The sequence below is a fragment of the Notothenia rossii genome, assembly GCF_949606895.1.
Source record: "Notothenia rossii genome assembly, chromosome: 2".
NCBI lineage: Eukaryota > Metazoa > Chordata > Actinopteri > Perciformes > Nototheniidae > Notothenia > Notothenia rossii.
The window spans coordinates 95,055,291-95,075,068 of record NC_136904.1 but is presented as its reverse complement, the minus strand read 5'-3'; the positions used below and the strand labels follow the sequence as shown (position 1 = coordinate 95,075,068).

The window sequence follows — 19,778 nt, the reverse complement described above, 5'->3', positions numbered from 1 at the left end:
CAGAATATTGAAATAAAACACATGATGTTCTCTTTACCCAGAAAAACCAAGTCCACCACCAAAGCTAGGTGCAACTGATGTGACCAAGGAGAGTGTGGCCCTGGCTTGGGCCAAACCAGATCACGACGGAGGAAGCAGAATCACTGGGTACCTGGTGGAAGCTCTGGAGAAAGGCCAGGAGAAGTGGGTTAAGTGTGGTGTGACCAAGTTCATCCACTTCACAGTGTTTGGTCTGAGGGAGAATGCTGAGTACTTCTTCAGAGTCAGAGCAGAGAACCACGCTGGCTTCAGTGATATCAAGGAAATGCTCACCCCAGTGGTGCTCAAGGACCAGCTCGGTAAGTAACAGATTTTTCAGATTCAAGAAATAACAGTCAGCCGATGAAGGCATTTAACCAGGATTTGCTTCCCTTGCTTCATCTCTCCTTGTTCCTTTTTTGCTCCAGAATCTCCTGAGATGAACATGAATGACTTCCCACACAACACAGTGTATGTAAGAGCCGGCTCCAACCTCAAGTGTGAGATCCCACTGACAGGCCGGCCTTTGCCTAAAGTCTCCCTGTCCAAGGACAACGTGTTACTCAAATCAACCATGAGGTTCAACTCTGAAGTCACCCCTGACAGCATCAAGATCACTTTGCGCGAGAGCATTGCTGGAGACTCAGGACGCTACGATATCATTGCCTCCAACTCCAATGGAACCACCAAATCATTCTTAAATATTGTTGTTCTGGACCGCCCCAGTGCTCCAATTGGACCTGTGCAGATGTTTGACATCACAGAGGACAGCGTGACCCTGGAGTGGCTCCCACCAGCATATGAAGGTGGCAGCCCTATCACCAACTACGTCATCCTGAAGAAAGAGGTAACCTCAGCCAACTGGGTGGAAGTGTCTTCTGCTGTGGCTCGCTGCACCATGAAGATCATGAAGCTGACCACTGGTCTAGCGTACCAGTTCAGGGTGAGAGCTGAAAACAAATATGGCACCAGTGAGCACATTGACTCAGAAACTGTTTCTGTCAACCTTCCTTACAGTAAGTCATCTTTGCTTCCATTTTTTGTCACATGATTATTTTGTTCACATTTCTTCTCTTTTATGACATTAACCCTCTTCAAATCTGACTGTTACCTCACAGCTATACCTGAAGCCCCATCGACTCCAGAGATCACTGCTGTTACCAAGGAGACCATCACTGTTGCCTGGAACGAGCCTAAGTCAGACGGTGGCAGCCATGTGTTTGGCTACCATCTCCAGATGAAAGACATGAACAGCATTCTCTGGCAGAAAGTCAACAAAATGGTGATCCGTGCTGCACACTACAAGGTCACCGACATCAGTGCTGGACTTATTTATGAGTTCAAGGTAGCAGCAGAGAACGCTGCTGGAAACAGCCCTTTCAGCAAGGTTTCTGATGCAGTGCTGGCCATTGATGCCTGTGGTGAGTGGAACATAATAACATGTCTCTAATATTCAAGAAAATCTGATTGAAGTCATTAGCAACAGTTTCTTACTATGGGTTGTTCTTGTGTGTTCCTGCAGAGCCACCCATCAACCTTCGCATTAGTGACATCACCAAGCACTCCATTAGCCTGGCCTGGCAGAAGCCCAACTACGATGGCGGATCCTGCATTAATGGATACGTCATTGAAAAGAAAGAAGGCGTTAATGCAAGGTGGTCCAAGGCTAACCTCACCAATGTCACAGACACCCGCTACACTGTGACTGGCCTCACCCAGGACGAGACGTACGAGTTCAGAGTCATGGCCAAGAATGCCGTCGGTTCAGTGAGCAACCCATCCATGGTGGTTGGACCAGCCACATGCGTGGATACCTATGGTAGGTCTTTATTTATTTATTATTTAGCATTGTGGTTTGCTATCACAGTGCATCAACTGGGAATCAAGGGAATATATGTGTTAAGAATTGTGACACAAATTAAAATAGATATCATATTTGAACAGAACAGGCAACACTCCTTGCTATTTTCTCTCTCTCTCTATATATATATATATGCATCCTTATTTGAACTCACATACCTGTATTTTGATTTATCCAGGTGCCCCAGAGATTGAAATACCTCAAGAGTACTTCAGTGAGCTCAAGTACAGGGCTGAGTCCAATGTGGAGCTCACGTTTAACATCATAGCCAAACCTGCTCCCACAATTGAGTGGTTTAAGGATGGCCGGGAGCTTGCACCGACCAGCCAGCTCACCTTCAAACACACATTTGAGTCCACCAGTCTGTTCCTGAATGACACCACTCGTTTGAACTCTGGAACCTATGAGGTCCGGGTAAAGAACTCCATGGGTTCTGCCTTCGCCAATGTTAGGCTGCTCATTCAAGGTATTTAGACATTTAAAAACTATATCCATGAATGTGGCATAACATTTATTTAAATACTGTTTTGACCATAACATGCACGAATATGTCCTTTCACCATCCAGACAAGCCAGGCCCCCCTGATGGCGAGATTGAGTTTAAGAAGGTGACAGCCAACACTGTCACACTCATGTGGTCTCCTCCTTCCGATGAGGGCGGTGCCATGGTGTCACATTATATTGTGGAGAAGAGGGAGACCAGCAGGATCATGTGGTCCATTGTCTCAGAAAAACTGGTAGACTGCATCGTTAACGTGCCCAGACTCATCGAAGGAAATGAATACATCTTCCGAGTCCGTGGAGTCAACAAGTACGGCATCGGAGACGCACTGGAGTCCGAACCTATCGTTGCAAAGAACGCATTTGGTAAGGAAACAGAATAAAAACACAACTGTTGTTCAATGTATGAATCATTTGATGTTATTTGTAGTACCAAACTACAATTTTAAGAGAAGCATTTCACTTCATCTAACCTGAACATTTTGATTTTGTACAGTTCCTCCTAGCGAGCCATCCAAGCCTAAAGTGACCATTATCACCAAGTCCACCATGACCGTGATCTGGGAAAGACCAGCAGTGGATGGAGGCAGCGACATTGACGGATACTACTTGGAAAAGAGGGAGAAGAAGAGTCTGCAGTGGTTCAAGGTTTGTTTGCCGACCTACATTTACAGTGTCGTGTGGTGCACTGAAGTGTAAAAGCCAAATGAATAACTGCCCTGTGTGAGGATCCTAACTTTGTTTTTTCTTGGCAAAGGTGGTGAAGGGCACCATCAGAGACACCAGGCAGAAAGTCACCAACCTGACGGAGAACAACGAGTACCAGTACAGAGTTTGTGCTGTCAACAAGGCCGGAGCAGGAAACTACTCTGATGGCTCTGACCTCTACAAGGCCTACGACCCAATCGGTACGCTTATTATTATTATTATTATAACTTTGCATCACAAAGTTACATTTGAAGACTTCTTAATTGTTAAGGTCTTTATTGCTGACAACATTCTTCATTCATCCCTTTTGTCTTCCTCAGATCTTCCTGGTGAGCCATCCAAGCTGTGTATGGTGGACTCCACAAAGACCTCCATCACCCTCGGCTGGGAGAAGCCCGTCTATGATGGCGGAAGTAAAATCACACACTACCTTTTGGAAATGTTGAATTCAGAGGAGAAAGAATGGGCCATCGTCAACCCACAGGTCAAGTCCTGTGAGTACGTGGTGTCTCACCTCAAACCTGGATCATACTACTTCTTCAGAGTCTCTGCTGTCAACTGCAAGGGCAAAGGAGAGGACATCAAAATGTACCAGCCCCTTCAAGCCAAGGATATCTTGGGTTCGTATTCTTGTAGATCCCTGCATGTTATTGACAACAAAAAACACATTGAGCATGACTCCATAAAACCATATTTATCATCTTTTTTATTGGATTCTTTTGCTATGGGTTTTCCTCACTGACGAAATTAATTCCTGCTCTTTGTTTGTGTTACCCTTCCTTCCAACAGAGGAGGCCGATTTGGACTTGGACGTTCCCATGACCACCCAGTACACAGCCAGGGCCGGCCGTGACGTGGAGGTGTTTATCCCCTTGAAGGGACGCCCTGCCCCCAACGTGACATGGCGACGTGGCGACCGCAATATTGCTGCTGACAACCGCTACACCATCACCAGCACTGAGCGCGCCACCACGCTCCTGATCCCTAAGGTCAGCCGCGACGACCGTGGCAAGTACCTGCTGGAGATTGAGAACGGCGTGGGAGAGCCCAAGATCATCATCGTGTCCCTTAAGGTTCTGGACAGTCCAGCCATCTGTCAGAAACTCATGATCAAGAATGTGACAAGAGGAAATCTGAGTCTCAGCTGGGAGGCTCCTCTCATTGAAGGCGGTTCCCCTGTCACACATTACATTGTTGAGAAGAAGGCGTCCACCATGAAGGCTTACCAGGTGATCAATGCCGAGTGTACCAACACAACTTACAAGGTGACGGGCCTGGAGGAGGATATAGCTTACTTCTTCCGTGTGTCTGCTGAAAATGAGTACGGTGTTGGCGAGACATGCGAAACTACTGAACCTGTAAGAGCCACGGAAACTCCTGGAGCTGTTAAAAACCTGGTGATGGCGGATTCTACAAAGACCTCTGTTACCCTGCAGTGGACCCGACCTGACCATGATGGGGGCAGCTACATCACTGAATACATTATTGAGAAGAGATCCATTGAAGATCCTACCTGGACTCTGGGAGCAACATGCAAGCGCCTGAGCTGTGAAGTGACGGGACTCAAGGAGAAGGCTGAAATGGACTTCAGAGTGCTCGCCAAGAACGAGAAGGGCAACAGTGACTTCTCCCAGATTGGTCCAATCACAGTGAAGGACTTCATCATTCTGCCTGAAGCCAACCTTGTTGACTACCCTAACGGAGAGCTTGCTGTCCGTGTTGGTCAGAACATCCATATCGAGTTGCCCTTCAAGGGAAAACCATTGCCTTCAATCAGCTGGCTGAAAGATAACCAGCCACTGAAGGAAAGTGACAAGATTCGCTTCAGGACTACTGACAACAAGACGGCGGTCACAGTCAGAGGAGTCAAGAAGGAGAATGCCGGCCAGTACACTTTGTGTCTGGACAACAGAACCGTCAAGAACTACTTTGACATCAATGTGATCACTCTTGGACCCCCCTCGGTGCCTGTTGGTCCCATCCGCTTCGATGAGATCAAAGCACAGAGTATCATCCTTTCATGGGACGAGCCGAAGGAGAACGGCGGTGGTGAGATCACCTGCTACAGCGTGGAGAAACGTGAAACCGCCCAGGCCAACTGGAAGATGGTCTGCTCCAGTGTTGTCAGGCCCACTTTCAAAATTCCTAACCTGGTCAAGGGAACTCAGTACCAGTTCAGAGTCCGTGCAGAAAACAAGTATGGGATCAGTGTTTCTCTTTCATCCGAAGAAGTTGTTGCCCAGCACCAGTACAAACCTCCAGGACCCCCACCGAAACCAGTGGCCTTCAATGTCACTTGTGATGGTATGACCATCAGGTGGGACGCCCCAGAATTTGACGGAGGATCCCCCATTTTGGGATATCATGTTGAAAAGAAGGACAGGAACAGCCTCTTGTGGCAGAAGGTGAACTCCACCATCATCTCCAACAAAGAGTACAGGATAACTGGTCTCATTGAGGGTCTGGAGTACTCCTTCAGAGTCTATGCTGAGAACAACGCTGGACTCAGCCCTGTTAGTGAACAGAGCAAACATGCCCTCGCTATCGCCCCTGTTGGTAAGTACACGCGAAAAAGGACATCGTTATATGTTGGGGGTAGCTTTTTACTTACAGGAGCAGTTCAACATAAACACTGAAAGCACATGTTGTTAAAGATCCTGAGTGTTTCTGCAATGATTGATTTTACATTCAAACATTATGAATAAAATGCATCTTTCTCTTCTCAATTAGATCCACCTGGTAAACCTGTCTGCATTGATGTAACCAGAGACTCAGTCACCCTTAAGTGGGACGTCCCTGAGAGGGATGGTGGCAGCAAAATTGTGGGCTACAGTGTAGAGAGGCGCCAAGGCAGAGGCAAATGGCTGCGATGCAACTTCACTGATGTCTGCGAGACCCAGCTCACTGTGACAAGTCTCTCTCCTGGAGACAGATTCGAGTTCAGAGTCATTGCCAGAAATGCTGTGGCCACAGTCAGTCCACCATCTAACTCCTCTGGATATATTATGACAAAGGATGAGAGCAGTAAGTCTTTTTCAAATGATCATGAATAGAAGTTTCCTGACACCCCTATGATTGTACAGATTCCTAATTAGTTTGTTCTCTTTGTGTCTCCAGTCTCTCCAGACATTGAGTGGTCTGCAGACCAGGCGCTCACCCTGAAGGCTGGTGAGAACGTTAAGCTCAGCTGCAGCATCATTGGACGTCCCGTGCCCCAGGTTATCTGGTATAAGAATGGCAAAGAGATTGACAGGAGGACCATGTATGACGTTGAGATTACCTCCGACATTGGCACCAGCAGTCTTTTTATACGCGATGCTGACAGGAGCCACCGTGGCATCTACACAATAGAGGCGAAAAACAGCTCTGGTACCAAGAGAGCTGATGCCAACGTCCGAGTACAAGGTTCGTGAACACAGCTGATTATGTTACTCTATCTGATATTGCATGATTCAATAATTGTCAAACCTATTTATACTATTAAACACGTTTTAACCTCTACAATCTCTTTCCCCGCAGATACTCCCGGACCTGTTGAGGGTCCCATCCGTTTCACCGGCATCACGGCTGAGAAGTGCACCGTGTGGTGGAACCCGCCGGAGAACGATGGCTGTGCTGCCATCACCCACTATGTGGTGGAGAAGAGGGAGACGTCCAGGATCTCCTGGGCCATGATCACCTCCAAATGTGAAGCCTGTTCTTACAATGCTGTAAACCTCATCAAGGGCAATGAATACCAGTTCAGAATCTCTGCTGTCAACAAGTCTGGTGTTGGCAAACCTCTGGACTCTGATCCCTTCATTGCACAGATGCAATACAGTAAGTCACTCATGGGTATTTTATCTCTGAAATATTGACCAAATATAAAACTATTACCCGATATACTTCACAATCTGCTTTATTCTCATGCCATATGTTCTGCTCTCTTCAGCTGTGCCGGATGCCCCTGGCACCCCAGATGCCACCCATGTGACTGGAAACAGCATCACCATGTGCTGGACCAGACCAAGGTCAGATGGAGGCAACGAGATTAAGCAGTACATCCTGGAGAGGAGAGAGAAAAAGAGCTTACGCTGGCTGAAGGTTTCTTCCAAGAGAACCATCACAGAGCTGAGACACCGTGTCACCAACCTCACCGAGGGCAACGAGTATGAATTCCGTGTCATGGCAGAAAATGGAGCTGGCATCGGACCAGCCAGCAGTACTTCCAGGCTCATCAAGTGCAGAGAACCAACAAGCGCTCCTAGCACACCCACATTGATCAAGGTAGGATTGCAGGAACATTGCAAAGAGAATTCATGAAAACATTCAAATCCCCAGATATTTTTAAACAGAATGTGACAATAAACGTTGATCTTTTCTTGTTGATCAGGTCGCTGACTCCACCAAGAACTCTGTCACCCTGGAATGGACCAAGCCTGTCTTTGATGGCGGCTTGGAAGTAATCGGCTACAACATCGACATGTGCAAGGCCAGTCTGGAGGAGTGGCACAGAGTCAACAGCCAGATATGCATCCACACCAGTTACACTGCCAAGGGCCTGGTGACTGGAGAGCTCTACAAGTTCAGGGTCAGCGCTCTGAACGGGGCCGGAGAGGGCGAATCCTCGGGCTTGCCGAATGCTGTTCAGGCTCTGGACAGACTCAGATCTCCTGAGATTGAACTGGATGCCAGCTTCAAGCAGACCCACATTGTGAAGAATGGCAGCACTGTCACCCTCCATGTTCCCTTCAGAGGGAAACCAGCGCCTCTTGCCACCTGGTCTAGGGTAGATGGGGAGCTGCCTGTCATGGCTGATGTTAACACCACAGAATGCAGTTCCATTCTAACCATTGAGAGCTGCACGAGGTACGAAGCCGGCAAATACACCCTGTCCCTGGAGAACAACAGCGGTCGCAAGTCCATCACCTTCACTGTCAAAGTGCAGGACACACCCGGACCTCCAGAAGCTATTACCTTCAAAGACGTAACACGCGGAGCCTTAACGGTTATGTGGGACGCCCCCATCAATGATGGCGGAGCCCGGATCCACCACTACATCGTGGACAAGCGGGAGGCCAGCCGCCTGGCGTGGCAGGAGGTCAGCAGCAAGTCCTCTCGCCAGATGATCAGGGTCACAGATCTGGATGTTGGTATACCATACGTGTTCAGGGTGATTGCTGTGAACCAGTACGGCCAAGGAGAACCTTTCGAGATGACAGAGCCCGTCATGGCCACAGAGGAACCTGCACCACCCAGGAGACTGGATGTTGTAGACACCACCAACTCCACAGCCTCCCTGGTGTGGCTGAAGCCCGAGCATGATGGAGGCAGCCGCATCAGAGGCTACATTGTTGAATTCAAAGCTAAAGGCAGTGACCACTGGAATGTGGGCGGAGAGACCAGATCTATGAAGATGCTGTTGGAGGGCCTGATTGAGAATACAGAGTACGACTTCAGAGTGAGTGCCAAGAACGATGCTGGAATCAGCGAGCCTCAGGGCACCTTCAGCTCCGTGGTCATCAAGGAGCCTCGCATCGAACCGACAGCAGACCTCAGCAGCATCACCAACCAGCTCATCACCTGCAAGATCTCCAACAACTTCACAATCAGCATCCCCATCAGCGGCAGGCCTGCACCCAAGGTCACCTGGAAACTGGAGGAGATGAAACTGAAGGAGTCTGACAGAGTCTGCATCACCACCACAAAGGAGATCACTACTCTGACGGTTAGAGACAGCAAGAGAAGCGACAGCGGCAAGTACTACCTGATCCTGGAGAATGTCGCCGGTGTGAAGACGTTCACAGTGACCGTGGTGGTCGTGGGCAGGCCGACTCCACCCACAGGCCCTGTTGTGATTTCTGAAGTCTCTTCAGAGTCCTGCAGCCTGTCCTGGTCCGAGCCAGCCGACGATGGCGGCACGGAAATCGGCAACTACATCGTGGAGAAACGGGAGTCCGGCTCCGCCTCCTGGCAAGTCGTAAACTCCAGTGTGAAGAGAACCACCATCAAAGTGACCAACCTCACCAAGTACATGGAGTACACCTTCAGGGTGTGCGCCGAGAACAAGTTTGGAGTCAGCAAGTCCACCGAGTCTGCTGCAGTGGTCATTGAGCATCCATTTGGTAAGTTCTGGTAGACCAAAGTAAATGAAAATACTTTTTTATTGGGGTTTAGTTTTATTGGCAGCTTGAACAAATCCAAACAATTACAAATTATTTTCACATGAAAATCAATTTCCATTGGATTCATCAACAAAGCAAAATGTTTTTATCCAAGCATGTACTTTACTTCAATTGGATCACATGCATCAAAGAAACAAAGAAAGAACTCCATATGATCTTAACCACCATTCTCCTCCACAGTTCCTCCAAGTCCTCCAACTCGTCCAGACGTGGTTTCCGTGTCCGCGAACGCCATCAGCATCAAATGGGACTTGCCCTATGACGACGGCGGCAGCAAGGTAACGGGCTACTGGATCGAGAAGAAGGAGAGGAACACCATCCTGTGGGTGAGGGAGAACAAGCTGCCCTGCCTGGAGTGCCACTACAAGGTGTCCAACCTGATCGAGGGCCTGGAGTACCAGTTCAGGGCCTACGCCATGAACATCTCCGGATTCAGCAAGGCCGGCGAGGCTTCCCGACCCGTGGTGGCCCTCAATCCTGTTGGTGAGGGAAACGCTAATGTCTTATCTGCGTCAATGACAGGTCGTTCAGCATATGCAACAAAAGATTTGGTCAGCCAAGAGCTTCTATATCTGAAATGATGGGGAAACATGGTACTCCTCAGGGTATTACCCGTATGCATCTGACCTGCATTTAGTCGTCTCAGTACTCAATCACAACAAGTTGAATCTAATCTAATCATGAATCTTATCTTAAAGGCTTTGTAATTAAAGCTTAATAACCCCTCTTCTCCATCTCAGATCCTCCTGGTAAACCCGAGGTGACGGACATCACTCGCAACTCAGTGTCGCTGTGCTGGACCATCCCGTCCAACGACGGCGGCAGCAAGATCGTGGGCTACGTGGTGGAGAGGAAAGTCCACAGCACGGACGAGTGGGACGACAACCGCTGGCTCAAGTGCAACTACACCACCATCAGCGAGAACTACTTCACCGTCAGCAACCTGGGAGAGGGAGAGACCTTCGAGTACCGGGTCATCGCCAAGAATGCCGCCGGCGTCCACAGCGCAGCCTCCGAGATCACCGGACCGGTCACATGCAAGGATGAATACTGTAAGTACAAGAGTTATAAAACCTTTAGGTTCTCATAGTTTAAGCACCCAGGTGCATAAACTAAAGACTAATCATTGATGCAGCAGCTATGATGTTAGCATAGCTCTCAACAAACCACACTCTATTCAGAAAACAAGCATTTAAAAGTCAAATCAGCATCATAGTTAAGTGAATTTTGCATTATTTTGATCTGGAAAAATGTTATTTTTCAAGTGTTTTCCTCCAACTCCTGATTACATTGCAGCATTATTGGAATAAACTCTAATTGTCCCTTCTGCTGCAGCTCCTCCTAAAGCTGAGCTGGACGGTAAGCTGATGGGTGAGACCGTCATCATCAAAGCCGGCTCAGACCTGGTTCTGGACGGCGCCGTGGGCGGGAAACCCGAGCCCACCGTGTACTGGTCCAAGGGCGACAAGATCCTGGAGCTGGGAGAGAAATACTCCCTGACCTACACCGCCACCAGAGCCATGGCCGTCATCAAGAGCTGCGACCGCTACGACACGGGAAGATACGTCCTGACGGCGAAGAACGCCAATGGACTGAAGACCGCCGTCGTCAACGTCAAAGTCCTGGGTGAGCAGACGGGAAATTACGTTAAAATTAACTTCAAACATCATTAAATAACTCTGTTGACTCCTAACGACCAGATTCAGATTAAAAATACAAAATATAATCAACAAATCCTTTATCGTGTACTATTAGAGGTAAATATATACTTAATTCATCATTTAGAGAAACTACAAACAGGTACGTCGTTAGTGCATCAAATGTATAATCCTTTAACAAAATGTGTTATTGTGCATTATGAGGTCCTTTACTTTTAGTACTTTAAGTTCTCTCTGATGCTGATTAGGGTTCCTGCAAATCCATACAAAGGCTTAAAAGGTTCTAACAAATATTTCATTCTTGATATAATCGTCTTAATGAGTATCAGAATGTCTTCAAGTCTTAAAAATGATGAAACATGGAAAGCATGAGTGAATGAATATTGTTTTTCTGATTTTGCATTATAATATCTCATAATTGCCAACATCTATTGTTTTTATTGAAATGTGACGATGCTTATCATTACCGTCTTATGGATCTACAGCTGAGAGATATTGAGGGAACATTTGTTCTTAAATGAAGTCTAACTCACTTGAGTGTTTCTAATCTTTGGCGTTCCTACCTGTGCTCTGCCCTCCGCTGGGTAGCAGTAGATATATGAACTGAACTCTGATTTACCTCCGTCCCTCCCCCTGCAGACACCCCCGGAGCTCCGGCCGATAGCATCACCATCAGCAGGGTGACGGAGGAGAAGTGCTCCGTGTCCTGGAAGATTCCCCTGGAGGACGGCGGAGACATCGTCACGCACTACATCGTGGAGCGCCGCGAAACCAGCCGCCTCAACTGGGTCCTCATGGAGACGGAGTGCAAGACGCTGGCCTGCGTCAGCAGCCACCTCATCAAGAACAACGAGTACGTGTTCAGGGTCCGCGGAGTCAACAAGTACGGAGTCGGAGTCCCTCTGGAGTCCGAGCCCGTCCGAGCCAGGAACGCTTACAGTAAGTGAACTCTTTTTAGAGAGTGTACCAGAGGGTATGCACTACATACTACAACTGCATTACCCGGTGAAATGGGGTTTTGTGACATGTGAAATAAATACAAAAAACAAGGTAAATGATTGAAAATAAGATGGTGGAAAATATCAGGTTTTGGAAAACAGACATAGAAGGACACGGGTCATTGAAAGTGCTTGAATTTGAATCTGGCCTGGAAAGGGTCTTGAATCTGATGTTTGAGAAGGTCTGGAAACCCTGCAGAATTAATGAGTGATCATTCTAACTTTAAATGGAACATAAACCATAAAGTAAATCATCAGTCTATTTCATTCATACATTCCAGTTATTTTAATTCATCTTAATTTCATAGGTTTAATAAAACGTAAAAGTTGAGATTAATATTTTAAAATATTAGCAAAATAACAACAAAATGTTTTCAGATGATTTCTGAATTCCAGGTTTCAGAAAGTAGAATGCTCCCATGTTTAATCGCACACTAAATGCTGTGCATGAACAGGAAGTAGATGTGTGGTTTCCATGACTCTGACCCCCCCCCCCCCTCTCTGCAGCCATCACGTCTCAGCCGGGCACTCCGGAGGTGACGGCGGTGGCCAAAGAGCACGTGGTCATCGAGTGGCTGAAGCCCGAGACGGACGGAGGCAGCGAGATCAAGACGTACCTGGTGGACAAGCGAGAGAAGAGCAGCACCAGGTGGACCCGGGTCAACAAGAACTACACGATCTACGACACCCGTCTGAAGATCGCCGGGCTGCTGGAGGGCAGCGAGTACCAGTTCAGGGTGACGGCCGTCAACGCTGCTGGAGACAGCACGCCGAGCGACGCCTCGCCCTACATCCTCTGCAAAGACCCCACATGTAAGAGAGAATCTGTTCATGTCATTATACGTGTACAATGAAAGAAAGAAAGCTTCTGCCCTCAAAACAAAAACATCACAACATACGACAACAAATCCACGCATCCATTTATTCCTAGTATTTTATGTTTTGTCTTTATGTGTTTTGAGGCTGCTGCAATGCAAACATGTCCCAAACGAGGATCAATAAAGTGCTTATCTAATCTTATCTTTTGAAAAGCTTTATTGATGGCTCTGCTTCCCCACAGACACCCCGGCTACTCCCTCCATGCCTCGCATCACGGACACCACGAAGCACAGCATCAGCATGAAGTGGACGCGCCCGATGTACGACGGCGGCAGCGACGTCAGCGGCTACGTGGTGGAGATCCTGGAAGAAGGGACGGAGCAGTGGTACCGCGCCACCGCCAAGGCCCTGAAGACCAATGAGTACGTGGCCGCCGGACTCGCCTCCAACAAGAGGTACCGCTTCAGAGTCGCCGCCATCAACAGCAAGGGAACCGGAGAGTTCAGCGAGCCCAGCGCCGAGGTGGAGCCGCTGGAGAGGATCGGTGAGTCAGGGAGGAAAACAATTACACAGAAATAAAGATTCTTCTTCAAATGACACACAAAGACTTCAAACAGAAGTAGACACCGTCCTTTTTGCACATTGCACTTCTCTGAGCAGATGAACTAGCTAAGAGCTCATTCGTGGCTCTCATCATTTTGTTGAGAGTTGTTATTAAACATCGTATGGTTAACCTTGCCCTTTCTCTGGAAGTGTAAGGTTGATAGAGCCGGAGACTCTTAGCAATGTAACAGCACACACAGTAAGACAAGTGGAAGTGCCCAAGAGCACTAGGATAGTATTATTATTAATGACTTCCTCAATCTTTGCAGAGATCCCGGACCTGGAGCTGTCGGACGACCTGAAGAAGACGGTGTGTCTGCGTGCCGGTGGGACGCTGCGCCTGGTGGTGTTCGTCAGCGGCCGCCCCGCCCCGGTGATTTCCTGGAGGAAGACGGGGGTTGAGCTGCAGAGCCGTGGACACATCGAGAACACGGAAAGCTACACCGCCCTGACGGTGGAGAAGGTCAGCCGCTACGACTCCGGGAAATACATCGTGGAGGCGGAGAACCCGTCGGGAAAGAAGAGCGTCGTCGTGCTCGTCAAAGTCTACGGTACGACACAGAGAGGCGTCACACAGGGAGACGTGGAGAACACAGAGATACCAGCTTCATGTTATTCTGGGTTTCATTTACTTTAGGAGGGGCAAGTTGCTGAGAAATGAAAAGACATCTAGCCGTGAGATGACTTATTGTATTTCTGTAGTCCACAGAATCTTTTTCAAAAGGAATATTGAGATCCTGGAAGAGTCACACCTTAAATAAACAATGCATGTAATACAAAGTCAACCTAACATCTCCTCCCCCCTCCTGCAGACACGCCCGGCCCCCCCACCTCTGTGAACGTGAAGGACTACACCAAGGAGTCGGTGGTGATCACCTGGGACGTTCCCAGCAGGGACGGCGGCGCCCACGTCAGCAACTACATCGTGGAGAAGCGCGAGGCCAGCATGAAGTCTTACAAGACGGTGACCACGGAGTGCAGGAAAACGCTGCTCCGCATCACCGGGGTGGAGGAGGGCGTGCACTACTTCTTCAGAGTGCTGCCGGAGAACATCTACGGCGTGGGCGAGGCCTGCGAGACCCTGGAGGCGGTGCTGGTGTGCGAGGTGCCGTCGGTGCCGCTCGACCTGCAGCTGGTGGACGTCAACAAGTCGTCGGCCACGCTGCGCTGGGAGCGGCCGCTGCGCGACGGAGGAAGCCGCATCAACGGCTTCTCCATCGAGGCGTGCAAGGTGGGGTCGGAGAGGTGGACCGCGGTGGCCTCCGTGAAGGCGTCGGCGTCTCAGCACACCGTCACCGCGCTCACCGAGAACGACCAGTACCTGTTCAGGGTCAGAGCCACTAACAGCAGGGGGGCCAGCGAGCCCATGGACACCGTCACCCCCGTCACCATCCAGGACATCAAGGGTGAGACAAACATCTCATTACAGAACTGGGACGTGGCTATAACCTGGAAAAAGCTTAAATAGTATTCAAAGTGATTTAATGAATTGGTTCAAATGTCTTGAATCAAATTATGAATAAATTGGAGCTAGGGTTTCTAAGGTTATTTCATGTTTGTAAAATAGCTAAATAATGAGTATTATCTATTGCTTCTGTCTTGTCTCGTTACGCAGGTTTCGATAGAACAAAAAACGTGTACATTTTATTTTGATTAGCATTTTAAAAAGTTTTAAATAGAATGTAATCTAGACTGTAGGAATACTGACACACATCAGCAAGAACCTGATCCTTTTACAAACGTTCATTTTTTTAATACTGTTTTACATTTTTAAAGAAAACTGAAACACATTTGTCCTTTTTTGACATTTTTTGACACCCAAATGTATCCAACATGCTCAGTTTTTAGAAATGGACAATTAGTAGTTTGGACTGCGAGACCAAAAAATACAATATTTGGATGATATGGATATTTATATTCTAGTTATATATTTACAACCACAAAAGAAGTCCAACTTCTGGCCACTTGCCCGTCTTTGTTGCACCACCATCCCTAAAAGATAGACAAGCATCCCAGAGATAATTCATTATAGCAAGCCCCGCTCTCTCTTTGTGTTTAGTGATGCCAAAGATCGACATGACCAGCATCCCGCAGAAGATCGTGTACGTTCACCGGGGGAAACCCATCGAGCTGAACCTGCCCGTGGTGGCCCAGCCGCTGCCCGTCTGCTCCTGGTCCTTCTCCGGAGAGAAGCTGAAGGACAGCCTCGACCGCATCAAGATCGACGGCAGCCGGCTGACGGTGCGCGACACGACCATCAACGACACCGGGGACTACGCCCTGGAGGTGAAGAACGCCCTGGGCAAAGCCAGAGAGGTCATCAAGGTCATCATCCTCGGTAAGAGACACTGAATATCAAAATATATCTTTAGTGGTAGAGATTGAGATTTACTAAATTCATTAAAATGATTCTTTATTTATTTTGTGTCTCCAAACATTTACATACTCATTTATAATGTGCCCACAGAAACGGAATTGTATTTATTTTTATTATTAAATGACGTGCGATTCATTAAATATCCCATTCCTCCGGTGTCCCCTCAGATAAGCCCGGCGTCCCGGTGGGCCCGGTCCGGATCGAGGAGGTGGACGGGCTGTCGGTGACGACCAGCTGGGATCCTCCGGAGAAAGACGGTGGAGCCAACGTGACGGGCTACGTGGTGGAGCAGCGCGAAGCCCACCGGCCCGGCTGGTTCACCGTGTCCGAGTCCGTGACCCGGCCCTGCTACAAGTTCTCCCGCCTCTCCGAGGGAACCGAGTACGTGTTCCGCGTCGCCGCCATGAACCGCTTCGGAGTCGGAAGGTTCCTGCAGTCGGAGGTGGTCGAGAACAAGAGCCCCAAGAGTGAGTCCATCTCAATCTTTCCTCCTGGAATAAACGTCTTAGTGAGGGCTTCCTGTTGGAGTCAAGGGTTAATCATCCACATCCTGCAACACGGGACTGTATCTTTAGAGGAAACAACAAATAAAACACTAGAGAACAACAACAACAACAACAACAACAACCAGCTAGCAGTTAAAACCAATTTGAGATGTAATCATGGTTTTGATGCACTCAGGACTTTAATCTTTATCCACCCAACACCAGCAAAGCTTCACAGTTAAGATCAAAGCGTTGTGGACGGCCCCTCCTCCCTGCTGTCCTTTAGTAATGAAGCTCAGCTTGATTTAAATGCAAACCATAAAACATGAAGAGGCAAAATGCCATCAGTAAAATGAGTCAAGTTCAATCGCAGTTTGGATTTGATGTCTCTCTAGAACTCTTTGTTTTAGCAGGTTTCCAAATGACAGTTTTAAACCACGACTTTGAGCTTGAACTAAACCCCTGTTCCCCCCCACAGCGATCCCCGGCGCCCCCAGCCAGCCGGAGGTCCTGGATGTGACCCACGAGGGCATGACGCTCACGTGGTTCGCCCCCGAGGACAACGGCGGCTCCACCATCGCCGGATACATCATCGAGCGTAAGGAGGCGCAGTCGGAGCGCTGGATGAAGATCAGCAAGAACCCGGTCACCATGACCCGGTTCCGCTCCTCCGGGCTCACCGAGGGCCAGGAGTACGAGCACCGCGTCACCGCCATCAACTCCCGGGGCGAGGGGAAGCCCAGCGAGGCCTCCGAGATCACCGTGGCCATGGACCCCATCGGTAAGGGAAGAAATCAGCTTCATTAACATCTTGTTTTTTAACTAGAGACCCTTTCCATACGCACGCCAACATGCCTTAACAATCTGAACAACAACAACAAACTAAACATTACAAGAATCGAGTTATTTAACATTTAGATAATATATATAAATACCCTCTAATGCCCCAGTGTATTAACAGTATTCTCTCTACCTGTGTCACTATATAAATACCCTCTAATGCCCCAGTGTATTAACAGTATTCTCTCTACCTGTGTCACTATATAAATACCCTCTAATGCCCCAGTGTATTAACAGTATTCTCTCTACCTGTGTCACTATATAAATACCCTCTAATGCCCCAGTGTATTAACAGTATTCTCTCTACCTGTGTCACTATATAAATACCCTCTCATGCCCCAGTGTATTAACAGTATTCTCTTTGTTTCAGACCCCCCTGGAGCTCCTCTCCGCCCCACCGTCACAGACACCACCCGCTCCTCGGTGTCTCTGGCCTGGCAGCCCCCGGAGGAGGAGGGCGGTGCCGCCGTCACCGGGTACTTCATCGAGATGCAGAAGGTGGACCAGGTGGAGTGGACCCTGTGCAACACCACCCCCACCAAGATCTGCGAGTACACCCTCACTCACATGCCTCAGAGCGCCGAGTACAAGTTCAGAGTCATCGCCTGCAACCCTGGAGGAACCGGGGAGGCAGCCGAGGTGCCGGGGGTGGTGAAGGTCCAGGAGATGCTGGGTGAGTGGAGACTGATTGAACACATCGAAGGAATTCAATCCTTTCTACAATCTGCTAAAGAAAAACATGGAATCTACTTTTTGCATTATTACGACATTTGGTCTGAAAAAAAATTAACTTTACAAACTTTGTTTCTGACTTTTTTTAAAGTATTTAAAAAATATGACAGATAAAAAATGAATCTCCAGATATTTAACTTTTCTTTAGTTTAGTAACTATTACTACTTGTTCGACTTCCCTTGAATTATTCAGAGAAATTATTAAGACTTTTCCCCCCCAAAATATGACATAACAGTTTCAGATTTAATCTTCCTTATTTTTTTTTATATTTTAACCGTTTTTCTCTATATATTACAACTTTAAAAAAGATGTTATACAATTCTTTCTGTTCCCTCTGTAGAAACCTCTGACTCTAACATGTCAACAACATGAGAAGAGAACATGAATATTCATCACACTGAGATATTGCCTCATTTGCATATGTAAACGTACGTGTAATCCGTGTTCCCTGCAGGCTACCCCGACTACGAGCTGGATGCTAAGTACGAGGAGGGCTACGTGGTGCGGCAGGGCGGCGTCATCCGCCTGTCCGTGCCCATCAGAGGGAAACCCATCCCGTCCTGCAAGTGGACGAAGGACGGCCGCGACATCGCCCACCGCGCCATGATCGCCTCCAACGACGACGTCACCGAGCTGGTGATCAAAGAGGCGCACAAAGACGACACGGGCTCCTACGACCTGGTGCTGGAGAACAAGTGCGGCAAGAAGGCCGTCTACATCAAGGTGAGGGGGCTCACTGACTCTGGGGGGGGGGCTACAGGGTTATTATGGGATATATCGCCCCTAATGATTACCAACTATAGTCCCACATTGTGAAGAAGGAGGGGGAAATAACATAAACATTTAATAAAGTTGAAACTAAAAAAATACTTTTAATTGTTATTAAAATGTCTTGTGTTACAAAATGAATCGATGTTGTTCAAAGAGATTCAGTCTTGCAAAGTTGTGGTGTGTGTGTCATTGCTATGAGAGTGTGTGAAGGTGCTCTATGGAGTAAGTTGGTAAACTAAAGCGTTGTCTGTAGATGTTATTGAACGTTTCCCCCCCCCCCCCCCCCCCTCAGGTGAAGGTGATCGGCCGCCCCGATGTTCCTGAAGGTCCTCTGGAGTACGACGACATCCAGGTGCGCTCAGTGCGCGTCAGCTGGAGGCCGCCTTCAGACGACGGAGGATCCGACATCCTGGGCTACGTGGTGGAGAGGAGGGAGGTGCCGAAGGCCGCCTGGTGCACCGTGGACTCCCGGGTCACCGAGACCTCTCTGGTGGTGAAGGGTCTGAAGGAGAACGTGCAGTACCACTTCAGGATCTCTGCGGAGAACCAGTTCGGCATCAGCAGGTGTCTGAAGTCCGAGGAGGCCGTCACGCCCAAAACGCCTCTGTGTGAGTATCTGTCAGAACGGCTGAGATCCATTCTGTGACACGAACGCTTATTTAGTCACATTTCATCCTTACTTTGTACTTCCCTGTCTTCCACACATCTGTAAACACTTGATGATGAATCATTGAAATAAAGTTGTACAGGAAAGCTTCATTTCTAATGTAAAAGCTCCAATAGTTCAGGTCCCTTTTTATATTTGGACAGATATCTTGAGTTATAAGCTGATAAAAAACAAAATAAATGCTCAGCTGTTCTTAAAGATTTCACTCACACCTAATATCCCCCTCCAGGCCCACCAGAGCCCCCCAGCAACCCCCCGGAGATCATGGAGGTCACCAAGACCACGGTGGCCCTGTCCTGGTCTCGGCCGAGGGACGACGGCGGCTCCAGAGTCACCGGCTACTACGTGGAGAGGAGGGAGGTGTCCACGGAGAAGTGGGTCCGCCACAACAAGACCCACATCACCACCACCATGTACAACGTCTCCGGACTCATCCCCGACGCAGAGTACATGTTCAGGGTGGTCGCGCAGAACGACATCGGCAAGAGCGAGGCCGGACCCCCCTCGGAGTCCGTGGTCTGCAAGGATCCATTCGGTGAGACCTCGGGACGGGGGTGTTTCTGCAGGAATACTTT

General features: G+C 48.5%; 1 protein-coding gene across 1 annotated transcript in view; it reads left to right on the top strand.

The window, feature by feature from the left end:
- ttn.2 (titin, tandem duplicate 2) overlaps positions 1 to 19,778 on the top strand; it is a 260,191-nt gene that overhangs the window by 228,348 nt on the left and 12,065 nt on the right. Inside the window, 30 exon segments of the mRNA XM_079665865.1 lie at positions 42 to 338; positions 447 to 1,034; positions 1,137 to 1,439; positions 1,541 to 1,837; positions 2,058 to 2,345; positions 2,447 to 2,746; positions 2,877 to 3,028; positions 3,138 to 3,288; positions 3,409 to 3,708; positions 3,878 to 5,644; positions 5,819 to 6,112; positions 6,206 to 6,493; positions 6,608 to 6,907; positions 7,020 to 7,354; positions 7,461 to 9,192; positions 9,433 to 9,735; positions 9,993 to 10,304; positions 10,588 to 10,878; positions 11,550 to 11,849; positions 12,416 to 12,721; positions 12,969 to 13,271; positions 13,600 to 13,881; positions 14,143 to 14,736; positions 15,390 to 15,668; positions 15,875 to 16,174; positions 16,671 to 16,973; positions 17,403 to 17,705; positions 18,220 to 18,488; positions 18,829 to 19,144; positions 19,433 to 19,738. Coding sequence (XP_079521991.1) covers positions 42 to 338; positions 447 to 1,034; positions 1,137 to 1,439; positions 1,541 to 1,837; positions 2,058 to 2,345; positions 2,447 to 2,746; positions 2,877 to 3,028; positions 3,138 to 3,288; positions 3,409 to 3,708; positions 3,878 to 5,644; positions 5,819 to 6,112; positions 6,206 to 6,493; positions 6,608 to 6,907; positions 7,020 to 7,354; positions 7,461 to 9,192; positions 9,433 to 9,735; positions 9,993 to 10,304; positions 10,588 to 10,878; positions 11,550 to 11,849; positions 12,416 to 12,721; positions 12,969 to 13,271; positions 13,600 to 13,881; positions 14,143 to 14,736; positions 15,390 to 15,668; positions 15,875 to 16,174; positions 16,671 to 16,973; positions 17,403 to 17,705; positions 18,220 to 18,488; positions 18,829 to 19,144; positions 19,433 to 19,738 — 12,159 coding nt within the window.